General features: G+C 41.3%; 1 protein-coding gene across 5 annotated transcripts in view; it reads left to right on the top strand.

Moving 5' to 3' along the window:
• The window catches only part of zdhhc7 (zinc finger DHHC-type palmitoyltransferase 7), an 84,045-nt gene that overhangs the window by 57,523 nt on the left and 13,190 nt on the right, over window positions 1-13,332 (top strand). For all 5 annotated transcript variants that reach the window (XM_041192178.1, XM_041192177.1, XM_041192179.1 and 2 more), the window contains one exon: window positions 12,090-12,186. In XM_041192178.1, the coding sequence (XP_041048112.1) occupies window positions 12,090-12,186 (97 nt within the window). The remainder of the gene's footprint in view (window positions 1-12,089; window positions 12,187-13,332) is intronic.

Raw genomic sequence — 13,332 nt, 5'->3', positions numbered from 1 at the left:
CAGGAAATGAGACAGCCAGAGTATTATCACAATGTGACAATTCCATTATATTTATTTGTTTAAGATCACTGCTGGTTATTATTTACCCCATTATAGCGTATATGCAGCAGAAGTAAACTTAGAAGGGAATCCAGGTTTATTGCTGCTTGAAATGAAACAAAGTAAAATACAAATTGCAACACCTCAAAGGATTCAAACAGTGTAAAGCAAGAAAGCTTTGTTTACTTGATTTATAATGAACCATTTAATCCGCTACATTCTCGTCAGGGAACGATTGCACACCAAATTGAAGGAAAAATATTCAGCACTATACAATGCATAGAAATGTCAACTGTTCTTCACGTGGTTAGTGTGGTCCACATGGTTGGTGAAGAGCAGAATTTTTTCTAGCAAAAAAGAGAAAGAATTAGAGGGAGATTTGCGCAGACTGATGCTTGAGAATATCTTCATGGTTAATTATAGAACAACATTGCCTGGTGGCTGGGGATGGTGTATAGACTGGGGAATTTAAGAGCATGTATTGGAAAGAAGTACTAAAATCTTTTGATGAAGTATAGCATATGACTAATCCAATCACGTTAAAAACTTCAGCCCTGGTCAACTTCAGACTTTTGTTTGATCTGAGCACTAGAAATTACATCAGAAATTAAGTTGCTTCACCATTCAATTTCATGACATTCAGCTGAAGATGCAGCAACTGGCTGAGTGTCCCAAACAAGTATTTTTCCGTGACTCCCTTTAGTCAGAAGATATATAAAATACATATTTTCTGAGCCTATTGTATAGTAAAAGTACTTTCCATGCCGTTCTTTCCAAATGTTGTTTTCTTTAATGCATTTTAGAACGTTTAAGTGATGTGCAAAGTGATGGACGGTGTTATCGACAGTGCGATCAAGCACACTTTGCTCAACAACAAGCTGCTCATTGACGCTCGGTTTGGGTTCTTCCAGGGCCACTCAGCTCCTGACCTCATTACAGCCTTCATGCAAACTTGGACAAAAGAGCTGAACTTAAGAGATGAGGTGAGAGTGACTGCCCTTGATATCAAGGCAGCATGTGACTAAGTGCGGCATCAAGGAGCCCTAGCAAAACTGATATCAATAGGAATCAGGGGGAAAACTCTCCAGTGGTTTGTGTCATACCTAGCACAAAGGAAGATGGTTGTGGCTGTTGGAGGTCAATCATCTCAGTTCCAGGACATCACTGCAGGAGTTTCTTGGGGTAGTGCCCTAGGCCCAAACATCTTCAGCTGCTTCATCAATGACCTTCCCTCCATCATAAGGTCAGGAGTGGGGATGTTCACCTATGATTGCACAATGTTAAACCATTCGTGACCACTCAGATACTGAAGCAGTCAGTGTCCATGTGCAGTAAGACCTGGGCAATACTCAGGCTTGAGCTGATAAGTGGCAAGTAACATTCGTACCGCACAAGTGTCAGGCAATGACCATCTCCAACAAAAAAGAATCTAGCCATCTCTCCTTGACATTCAATGGCTTTGCCATCGCTGAATCCCCCCCACTATCAACATCCTGGGGGTTATTATTTACTAGAAACTGAACTGGGCCAGCCATATAAATATTGTAGCTACAAGAACAGATCAGAGGCTGGGAATTCTGCAGCAAGTAATTCACCTCCTGACTCCACAACGCCTGTCCACCACCTACAAGGCACAAATCAGGTGTGTGATGGAATTATCTCCACTTGCCTGGATGAATGCAGTGCACCAACAATCAAGAAGGTCAACGCCATTCAGGACAAAGCAGCCTGCTTAATTGGCACCCCATGCACCACCTTCAACATTCACTGCCTCCACCACTAACACACAATGGCAGCAGTGTGTGCCATCTTCAAGATGCACTGCAGCAACTCACCAAGGCTCATTTGATACACCTTCCAAACCAGTGGCCTCTACCACCGAGAAGGCCAAGGGCAGCAGATGCATTGGAATACCACCTCCAAAGCCCCCTCCAAGCCACACACCACCCTGACTTGGAACTAGATCGTCGTTCCTTAACTGTCAGTGGGTCAAAATCTTGGAAATCCCTTCCTAACGGCACCATGGGTGTACCCATACCAAAAGCCTGCAGTGGTTCAAGAAGTCAACTCCACCACCACCAGCTCAAGAGCAATTAGGGATGGATGATAAATGCTGGCCAGCCAGTGATGCCCACATCCCGTGAGAGAATAATTTTTTTTAAATGTTGTTGGAATTTTGCTCTGATCTTGAGAGTGTTCAACATAATAGTGTAGAAAGGAATCAGGATTCAAGAATTCTGAAATGGTAAAGTTCCAAGTCAGCTGCAAATTTATGCTGGTCACAGGAAATCAGTGTTACAGTTAACAACTGACTAAACTGTTTTGTGTAACTAACTAAGAATTATATTTGGTAAGAAGACATGTTTTAACTAGACATTTGTCAAAGTGTGGGTACGTCATTAATTACCAATCCAGAGAATATTTGAGAAAAAATAGTTTGTGAATGTGGATTTTATTTTTGGCTAAGGGATTACCCCTTGACATTCAATGGTGTTACCATCGCTGAACTCCCCCCTATTATCAGTATCCTGGGGGTTTCCATTGACCAGAAACTGAACTGGACGAGCCATATAAATACTGTGGCTACAAAAGCATGTCAGAGACTAGGAATCCTGTGGCAAGTAACTCACCTCCTGACTCCACAAAGCCTAAAGCCCATCTACAGGACACAAGCCAGAAGTGTGATGGAATACTCTCCCCTTGCCTGGATGAGTGCTCCAACAACACTCAAGAAGCTTGACACCATCGAAGACAATGCAGCCTGCTTGATTGGTACTTCCTCCACCACCGATGCACTGTGGCAGCAACATGTACCATCTACAAGATGCACTGCAACAACTCACCAAGGCTCCTTGGACAGTACCTTCCAAACCCACAACCGCTACCATATAGAAGGACAAGGGCAGCAAATACCTGGGAGCACCATCATCTGGGTGTTCCCCTCCAAGCCACTCACCATCCTGACTTGGAAATAGATCGCTGTTCCTTCACTGTCGCTGGGTCAAAATCCTGGAACTCCCTCCCTAACAGCACTGTGGGTATATCTACACCACATGGACCACAGCAGTTCAAGAAGGCAGCTCACCACCACCGGCTCAAGGGCAGTTAGGGACGGGCAATAAATGCTAGCCTAGCCAGTGAAGCCCACATCCCATAAATGAATTTTTAAAAATTACTGTAACACTGCACAAAGATTTATTGCAGAAGTTTCAATAAGTTGCAGGCAGGTCATATATTTCTTTATAGATTTGCTGCGTGTGCTTTCTCTCTGTAAGGGATGCTTTCAAATCACAATAGAAATAGAATGACCCATGTAAAATGGGATTTTGTAATGATGCATTCGTTTTTGTGAAGGAGCTAAATGATTATTAGATTTGCTATGGAGAGAGAAAAAATACACCACACTGTGAATTATAATTCTGAAGTTGATGTCAGTGGAGGAAACCAGCCCTTGTGACTGATATTACTCATATTAATTCCTAAATGGCATGAATTTGTCTCGTATGTGACCTAGATCATTGTCAGCAGTCAGCCAGTGTGCAGTTTACATCAATTTATAAAGAAAGTGCTTCACTTTTATCTTTCTTCTGCTTCATTTGAGTGCATACTGCAGTTGCCTATAATAATGGAATTATTGAACTGCATTATGTGCAGTTTCTCAACATATAGCTCTACTGTGGTTTTGAATTGAGCTCAGAAAGCATACCTTGTCTATTGAGCATTAGTCTTGCATCAATACCAATTCTTTACCAATTTAAGAATCAAGTAAATTCTGTTTTTTACTTGTCATCAGGATCAGTCATTGTGAAATGTCAATTGCTATTTTAATTTGTGAGATGTTTTTAAATTCTGTCAAGTTAATATATAAAGGGCTTAAGTGTTCAATATATTAGCTTTATTTTATTTGGAATGTGGACTTAGTTGGCAAGGCTGACATTTATTGCCCATTTGTAGACGTCCTGAGAAAATGAAGGTCTGCCATCTGGAACCACTGCAGCCTGTGTAGATTTTCTTGTTTGTAGTCATTGATGTAATCAAGTGGCTTACAAGGCTACTTTAGAGGGGCGTTAAGAGTAAACCACATTGGCGTGAGACTGGAGTTGCACACTGGCCAGACTGGGTAAGGATGTCAGGTTTCCTTCCCTAAAGGGCAATAGTAAATCAGTTTTAGCAACAATCTGACAGCTTCATGGCCATTTTTACCAATATCTCTTTTTATATGATTCTCTACAGCATGAAAATCTTCAAATAATTTGATTGAAGTTGCTATTAAATATGATACATCTGAAATATGCAAGTATCTTTTTAATAAAAATCAGTTATTTCAATTATTTTATTCTCAACTTATACTTACTTTGACTGTGCTGCAAATAGAAAATGTCACAGCCCCCTTACAGAGAAGCAAAACACAGGAAGCAGAATACAGGGATTTTTTTCTTACAGCACCTTTGAGATATTAAGTCACCTCTGTTTAGACCGACCTAAAAGAACTGTTAATTGAGACAATTCTACTTGAATCAATGTGCTTCCAGGACCAAGAACACAAAGAGGACAATCTTAGTTGGGTGGGTTGCAGTGCAGAGAGAAAATTAAGGCACATTATGCATTTTCTGTTGTTTTTCTCTGTTAATTAAACTGTTTTGCAGCAAATAATATAGTGGAAACATACAGTTGATTGATTTTTCATTAAGTATTTGAAAGCTTGCCAATGCAGAAGCCTTGATTTTGGCAGTCCATGCTTAGTACTGTCACCATCAATCATTATCTTATTAAAATGATTTTACCAATGCATGAAATTGTCTTGATTTGTCCATAATTACAATAAAAATCTTCTAGCTCGCTTTGTTAGTGACACTTCCTAATTTGAAACTAATTGGGTTAGGTTTCATGGCTGGCTCATGATTTTAAATGTTAACGTGCATGGGTTTACAGATGGGAAATGGACATGTTCATCATCAGTAGTATCACCTACATTATAAAAGATTTATTTCTGGCCGTAGCTACTAACCTTGAGTTTAGTGTTGAAGTGCAATTTTCAGTTTTAATCTCCATTGAAATTACTGGTGTTCACACTCATACTCCATATGGTAGGTATGAATACTTTCTCACCCACATACAAATATTGCTCTGGGAAGTTTACGAAAATCAGTTTCTTCTGAAAGAAGAAAGAAATAGGCCGGAATTTTCTAGCCCCGTCATGGCCGGGATGGGCCTTAAAATGCGGTGAGCCATTCTAAACCCCACTGACTGGGGCAGGAACGTGAAATCCCACTGCCACAAAATTCGACTGGTAGTTTCTGTCAAAGGCATTTTAATCTCTTGGAGACCAATTCAATTTATTGCTTTCTATGTGTGTGTGTGCATCTGCTTTGTAATTATCTATCTTCTAAATAAATCTGGCCATTGATCACAGCAGTCTGGCAGTCTTTTGAAACAAACATGAAAGTGGTTATCCCATGTAAGGTTCAGTGCATCAAACTGTAATTAATGGGTAGACTGTGGCATGTTGTCTCATTCATAAAGTGTATTTAAGTGCAGGGTTCAGTTCATTGAAAACCAGTCTGGTTTTCTTATGGAAATTGCCCCTTCCACTATGAACACACTTTTCAAGGAGAAAGCCTGAATCGTAACAGTAGTTGTCAAATTCAAATTGTTGCTCTTTACTAATGTTCATTCTGCTCCCTTCCACTATCTTAATGTTAGTAGCACTGATCATTCTATCAGAAAATAAATTAATGGTTATCCTGTGGCTCAATTGTTATAAGTACAAGATAAACATAATAAATTACGAAATGGGAAGAAAATGTTTAATCTTTGAATTGACTCAAGTGTAGCAAATATGAAGGTATGTTGGAAATTCCTTTGCTTCATGCCATTAATTGGACAAGGCCCTTATATTGCTTGCCAGTTACCATAATGAATTTGTCTTCATTTCTAGATAATTTTGATAAGGACTTTTAAAAAGAACTCCGCCTGCTGTTTTGGCAGTATTTTTTAAATTTTGACTAAGGATTTTTGATGGTTAGAAGCTTGAAATACCTGCTGTTGATCCTTTGTATAATTTGTGCTCCTTGTGTACTGTATGGGTAAAATTAACAGGTCTAATTATGTGAATTTTGCAATATCCTAGCAAATATCAGCTAAACCTGAGTTCAGAGTGGGCTGCAGAACATTCTTCTGGGGGAGGGTGATCAGCCAGAGGTCATGGTCCACGTTGGTACCAGTGACTTAAGTTGAAAGGGAGGTGTGGTTTTGCAATCAGAATTTAGGGAGCTAGGTCAAAAATTAGCAAGCAGGACCTCAAATGTAGTAATCTCCCGATTACTCCCAGTGCCATGTGCAAATGAGTACAGAAATAGGAGGATAAGGCAGATGAATGTGTGGCTGGAAAGATGGTGCAGGAGGGAGGGCTTCAGATTCCTGGGATACTGGGACTGGCTTTGGGGAAGCTGACACCTGTACAAGCCAGACGGGTTGCAGTAGGGAAGATAGTCATGACGTCTAAATCAGGGTTACTGTGCATTTATGTGAATGCACGGAGTATAGTAAATAAGATTGGGGAATTACAGGTGCAGATTGCATGTGGAAATATGATGTTGTGGCAATAACAGAGACCTGGCTCAAGAAAGGGCAGGACTGGGTGTTAAATATTCCTGGATACAAGGTGTTCAGAAAAGATCGGAAAAAATGGAGGACAAGTGGCAGCATTGGTTAAGGAGAACTTTGCAGTGTTGGAGAAAGAGGATGTCCCAGAGGGTCCAAGGACAGAATCAATTTGGCTAGATCTAAGGGACAAAAAGGGTGCAATGACATTGCTCGGTGTAGTCTATAGACCGCCAGCTAGTGGGAAGGATGTAGAGGAACAAACCTGTAGGGAAATTACAGAGAGATGAAGCATTATAGAGTAGTTATAATGGGAGACTTTAATTACCTAAATGTAGACTGGGACAGTGGCAGTGTAAAGGGCAGAGAGGGGCAAGAGTTCCTAGATTGTGTTCAGAAGAATTTTCTGCAGCATTGTGTCCAGTTCAACAAGAAAGGATGTACTGTTGGACCTGGTTTTTGAAAATGAGGTGGGCCAAGTAGATCAAGTGTCAGTGGGGAAACATTTAGGAGACAGTGATCATTGTATCATAAGGTTTAGGATGATGGTGGAAAAGGACAATGTGCAATCCGGAATAAGAATAATTAACTGATGGAAAGCTGACTTCATTGGGGCAAGAACAGAGCTGGACCAGATAGACTGGAAAGGCTGGTGCATTAGGGTTAGGATTAGAGAAACTAGCTGAGCAATGTGCTACCTTAAAAGAAGAAATGGTTCGGGCACAGTCAAGGTATATTCCCTCAAAAGGGAAAGGTAGAACAAACAATTCCAGAGCTCCCTGGATGAAAAAGGAGATACATCTTAAGGTAAAGAAGAAAGATTGTGCCAATGACTGGTGTCAGGTAGAAAATACAACTGGGAAACGAGCGGAATACAGAAGGTTCAGAGGGGAGGTGAAAAGGCAAATAAAAGAAGCAAAGAGGGATCATGAGAAAAGACTGGCAGCCAACATACAGTGGAATCCCAAAGTCTTCTATTGACACATAAATAGTAAGAGGGTGGTTACTAGAGTAAAGCCGATTAGGGGAGTTACACCTGGAGGTAGGGAGCATGGCTGAGGTGTTAAGGCGTCTGTCTTTACCAAGGAAGCAGATGCCACCAAGGCCACAGTGACAAAGGAGGAAACTATGGCCTGAATTTTCACATCGGCGTGTGGGGACGGGCCTGGCATGCCGACGCGTAAAATGACAGGCGGTGACGTCGGGCATGCAACCCAACATCACCGCGCATAATTCAGATCTTTCGTTCAGCGGGCACATGCCAGAGGCGGCTGCACTCCCACTGAATTGTCAAAGGCCTGTTAAGGCCATTTAAAAACAAATTAAAGTAATTATCAACGGTGCCCGTCCAACCCTAAGGTTGGTGGGCAGACGAAGAGCCCAGGCGGCCTTCGCATTTTTCAGGAAACTTCTTCCACAGGCAGGTTTCCTGAAGGTTTTATTAAATAAATAAGTATATTTTTCTCAATTCATAAACATGCCCCAGCTTATGTGACACTGTCTCACGAGGGGACATGTGTAAATAATTTTTAACTTTCTTTATTAAAAATTCTCATTATGTTCTTAATCTCCCTGAGGCATGGCTGCTTCAGGGGGATTTCTGTGCTCTTTCACGCGCATGCGCAAAGGATCACAGGCTCTGACTCCCTCTTCCCAATCCCCCCCCCCCCGCCCGCACAGGTAGCCCTGAGCGCTACCAACCGTGCATCACGATGGGCAGGCTTTAACTTGCCTGCCCACATAAAATGGTGTCATGGAGCCAATCGTGGGCGACGATCGGCTCTACGCCCGCCCGCTCCTGACTGGCACACCCAACATGGGGAAAATTCTCCCCTATGTCACTAGAAGGATTCAAAATTGATAAGGAAGAAGTGTTGGATAAAGTGTCGGACTTAAGGTTGATGAGACACCGTCTCCGGATGAAATGCACCCAAGGATATTGAAGGAAGCAAGAGTGGAAATTAGCCATAATCTTTAAGAGTCCCTCGACTCGGGTAAGTGCCAGAGGACTGGAGAATTGCAAACATTATGCCCTTGTTTAAAACAGGTTATGAGGATAAGCCCAGCAATTACAGACCGGTCGGTTTAACTTCCGCGTACAATTCTTAAGACTGTGCAGGAGCAGCAAAACTTGGGTGTATATGTGCATAGATCATTGAAAGTGGCAGGACAGATGGAGAGAGCAGTCAATAAAGCATACAGTACCCTGGGCTTTATTAATAGGGGCATAGAGTACAAGAGCAGGGAGGTTATGCTGACCCTATATAAGACACTAGTTAGATCTCAGCTGGAGTATTGTGTACAGTTCTGGGTGCCACACTATAGGAAGGATATGATCGCATTGGAGAGAGTGCAGAAGAGGTTTACAAAAATGGTGCCAGGGATGAGAAACTTGAGTTATGAAGATGGATTGGAAAGGTTGGGACTGTTCTCCTTGGAGAGGAGAAGGCTAAGTGGAGATTTGATAGGGGTATTCAAAATCATGACGGGGCTGGATAGAGTAGATAGGGAGAAACTGTTCCCGCTGATCAAGGGATTGAGAACAAACGGGCGCAGATTTAAAGTGATTTGCAAAAGAAGCAAATGTGATGTGAGAAAAGATGTTTTCACACAGCAAGTGGTTCAAGTCTGGAATGCACTGCCTGGAAGTGTGGTGGAGGCAGATTCAATCGAGGAGTTCAAGAGGGCAATAGATGATTATTTGAATAGAAACATATGTAAGGGTATGGGGGAAAAGCAGGAGAATGGCTGTAAGTCATGGTGCTCTTTGGAGAGCCGGTGCAGACACAATGGGCTGAGTAGCCTCCTTCTGCACTGTAACAGTTATATGATTCTGTGATTTAAAAAAACGTAAGCAGCATAATCTCAGCAACTTTCAACATATCTATAAAAGCTTACACTAGCAAATGTTCATTCCTCATCCTGAAATCCTCTGGAACAAAATCCTGAAATGCACTTTGAAAAGTTGTTGATCTTACTGAATTCTTGAAACAGGCTGCATTTAACACTGTCAAAATACATTTACTTTTCATCAAAAAAACAATTGAATGGCTTCTCAAGCAGGGGTTTTGGACCCTGCCTTCAACCATAATTGAGCAGTTCCTGATGAGAGAAGTTGCTGTTTGTGTGGAGTCTCAGCACCTGGGTGCTGACCTCTTGGCTATCTTATACGGTTTTTAGCATTGCTGACCTATGTGGATCTAGCTCTGACATTGGCGTACTCTCACCAGATTTGTAATGTAATTTTTTAATATATTTGTTTGTGGGTCACGAATATTGCTGGCAAAGCCAGCATTTACTGTCATCATCCCTTCTCAGGAAGGTGGTGGAAAGATGTCTTCTTGAACCGCTGCAGTCCTTGTAGTGTAGGTACACCCACAGTGCTGTTTGGAAGAGAGTTCCAGGATTTTGACCCAGAGACAATGAAAGAATGGTGATGTAGTTCCATGTCAGGATGGTGTGTGAACCTGTAGGTGGTGGAGTTCTTGTGCATCTGTTCCCCTTGTTCTTCTAGCTGATAGAGGCTGCAGTTTAGAAATTGCTGTCAAAGGAGCGTTGGCAAGTTGCTGCAGTGCATCTTGTATGTGGTACATACTGCTGCCACACTTCAGCGGTGGTGGAGGGAGTGAATGTTTAGGGCAAATGGAGTACCAATGAAGCAAGTTGCTTTGTCCTGGATAATGTTGAGCTTCTTGAGTATTAGACCCGCATTAATCCTGGAAAATGGAGAATATCCCATCATACTCATGACTTGCGCCTAATAGATGGTGGACAGGTGTTGGGAGTCGAGAGATGAGTTGCCCTCCACAAAATTCCCATCCTGTGCCCTGCTCAGTAAACACAGTATTTATATGGCTGGTTCAGTGAAGTTTCTGGTCAATGTTAACCCCCAGGATGTTGAAGGGCGATTCAGTGATAGTGGTCCTATTGAACAACAAGGGGATTCTCTCTTGTTGCAGATGGTCATGCCTGGCACTTGCATGGCATGAATGTTACTTGACACTTATCAGACCAAGCCTGAATGTTGTCCAGGTCTTGCTGAATGCAGGCACGAACTTCTTCGGTATCTGAGGAGTTTTGGATGGTACTGAATGGTGGGCGATCATCAGCGAACATTCCTACTTCTGACCTTCTGAAGGTCATGCCGACGCACCTGAAGATAGTTGAACTTAGGACACTATCCTGAGGAACTTATGCAGGGATGTCATGAGGGTGAGATGATTGATCTTCAACAACCACAACCACCTTCCTTGGTGCTAGGTATGACTCCAACCAGAGGAGAGCTTTCCTCCGGATTCCCATTGATTTCAGTGTTGCTGCAGCTCCTTGATGTCACACTCAGTCAAATGCTGCCTTGATGTCACCTGCAGTCACTCACATCTCACTTCTTGAATTCAGCTCTTTTGTCCTAATCTGGACCAAAGCTGTAATGGGTTCTGGAGCCAAGTGGCCCTTCCAGAGTCCAAACTGGGCATTAGTGTGTACCTTTTTACTGAACAAGTGCGCACTGTTGACGGCATTTTCCATCACTTTGCTAATGATTGAGAGTAGACTGGGTGGCTGTTGGCCAGATTGGATTTGTACTGCTTTTTATGGACAGGGAATACCTGGGCAATTATCGGGTTGGTACCAGTGTTGTAGTCGTACTGAAACTGTTTGGCTGGGGCACGATTAGTCCTGGAGCACAAGTCTTCAGTGGAACAGCTGGGATGTTGGCGGGGTGCATTGCCTGTGCTGTATCCAGTGCATTCAGCCATTTCTTGATAAATGGAGTGGATGAAATTGGCTGAAGACTGGCAACTGTGATACCAAAAACCTCAGAAAGAACCCAAGATGAATCATAGGTTCTGCACTTTTGAATGAAATTGGTAACAATGCTTCAGCCTTATCTTGCACACTGATGTACTGGGCTCCCCTATCATTTAGGATGAGGATCTTTATGGAGCCTTCTCTGTTGTTTACTTGTCACCACAATTCATGACTGCAATGGCAGGCTGCAGCTACTGCAAGCTGGAGGGCTTCCTATTGGCTCACCAACTTCAAGAGCCTGCCTGCTGTCCTTAATTGGACGATGAGCGCTACCTCTAGCCACTAATTAGCCAATCCAGGAAAATCCCTTAGAATAAATTTATATCATTGGAGCTCTCATGCCAAAGTTATTTCACCAAGTTATTTCTGATGAGACACCAGAAGAAGAAATTCTCAATTGATAACATCCATAATGTGTGGCAAGTCAAGTACAAAGGTTGTCAAATGACATGGGGGCAAATTTAAAAAATATCTTGAATGTAGTAGCAGATAATGTCCCAGACATTCTTGAATATGTTTTTTGAAAAACGATGGAGGTGTATGATTAAATATAAATGTTTGCGTGCTTGAAAATTAGTGAGCATTTCTTGGCTTATTTTTATTATGCAACAGATATTTTTCTTTTTTCCCAAAAACAGTATTTGTAAAAGGTGCATCCGGAAGATGGACCACCATTGTCCTTGGGTGAACAACTGTGTTGGAGAGAACAATCAAAAATTCTTTGTACTCTTTACTGTAAGTTTACTGCAAATTTTGGGCAATTAAAATTGTACCATAGCAAACAATTTAGAACTAACATTTAGAACTCCTCCAATTAACCTTTTAAAATCAAGCCACAATATTATTGATGCCATGAAACAAGGAACTAAGTAACCAAGGTTATAATTCTGTTAAATAGCATTCATTTCATTCACCAAGTGTGACAGAGCACTTTATTCTAGTATATCCTGTTCATGGATAGCACAGGATTTAAATTTTCAATGCATTGTTGCTGAGAGATTAGGACACTACAGAAAATCTATTGAATCTGCCTCATCCAGTGATTGATTATTACAGTCTTGGCAAGCAGACACAAAATGAATGCTTTTCAACTAAGCGCAGTTGTTAAAATAACCAATTTGAAACTCAATTCACTGCGAGTTGGGGGGATTGAGGTGGGAAACTATAATTTAAAACACAATGCTGTTTAACTTAAATGAGCAGTCTAAGGGAGAAACCGACTATAAAACTTGCAGGTAGGATGTTGCAAATTGCTCAGGTTTTGTGCTGTGGAGCCATCTCTCATCTTCCTTGGAATCCCACCTCCCTGCTTTGTATGAATTAAAGCAATATTTTTTTTTAAATCCTTATCAAAATATATCTTTTTCAATAAAATAGAATAAATTTTTATATTGTAGCATATGAAATTTGAGATAGTAACCATAATAATTATGCTGATGAGTCCAGTTTCATCATGATTCATTGAAGCCTATGGTTGCCTCCCTGCTGTGGGAGTTCTGTTTGAGATTTCACCATAAAGTAGTTCATACTGCTTAAAAAATCAAAAAGGTTTGAACAAATCCACATTTTCTTATAGTTTGTAAACTTAATTAAAAGAATAGCATTTTCATCAGCAGGGCTAGCAAATTATATTCATCTTTGTCTTTGTTTTTTGGTAAGGATATATAATTTTCAAAATTTCAACCACTTACATAAATTATTTATAGCTTAAGCATTTCTATCGCAGCAAAATCCATCCAGTCATGAATATCAATTTGCAACCTCAATAACTTTTAATTGGTAGCTTCATAGGCAACTTCCTCTTATCAAATACTGAGTAACTTTGGAACTTGAATATTATGTGAAGTACATGTATATTGTCCTCAGTTTTCTGCCACTAAT

Source organism: Carcharodon carcharias, chromosome 7, assembly GCF_017639515.1.
Source record: "Carcharodon carcharias isolate sCarCar2 chromosome 7, sCarCar2.pri, whole genome shotgun sequence".
In the NCBI taxonomy this organism is placed as follows: Eukaryota; Metazoa; Chordata; class Chondrichthyes; order Lamniformes; family Lamnidae; genus Carcharodon; species Carcharodon carcharias.
Note: the sequence above shows the minus strand (reverse complement) of the source record. Positions and strands in the feature narration are given on the sequence as shown.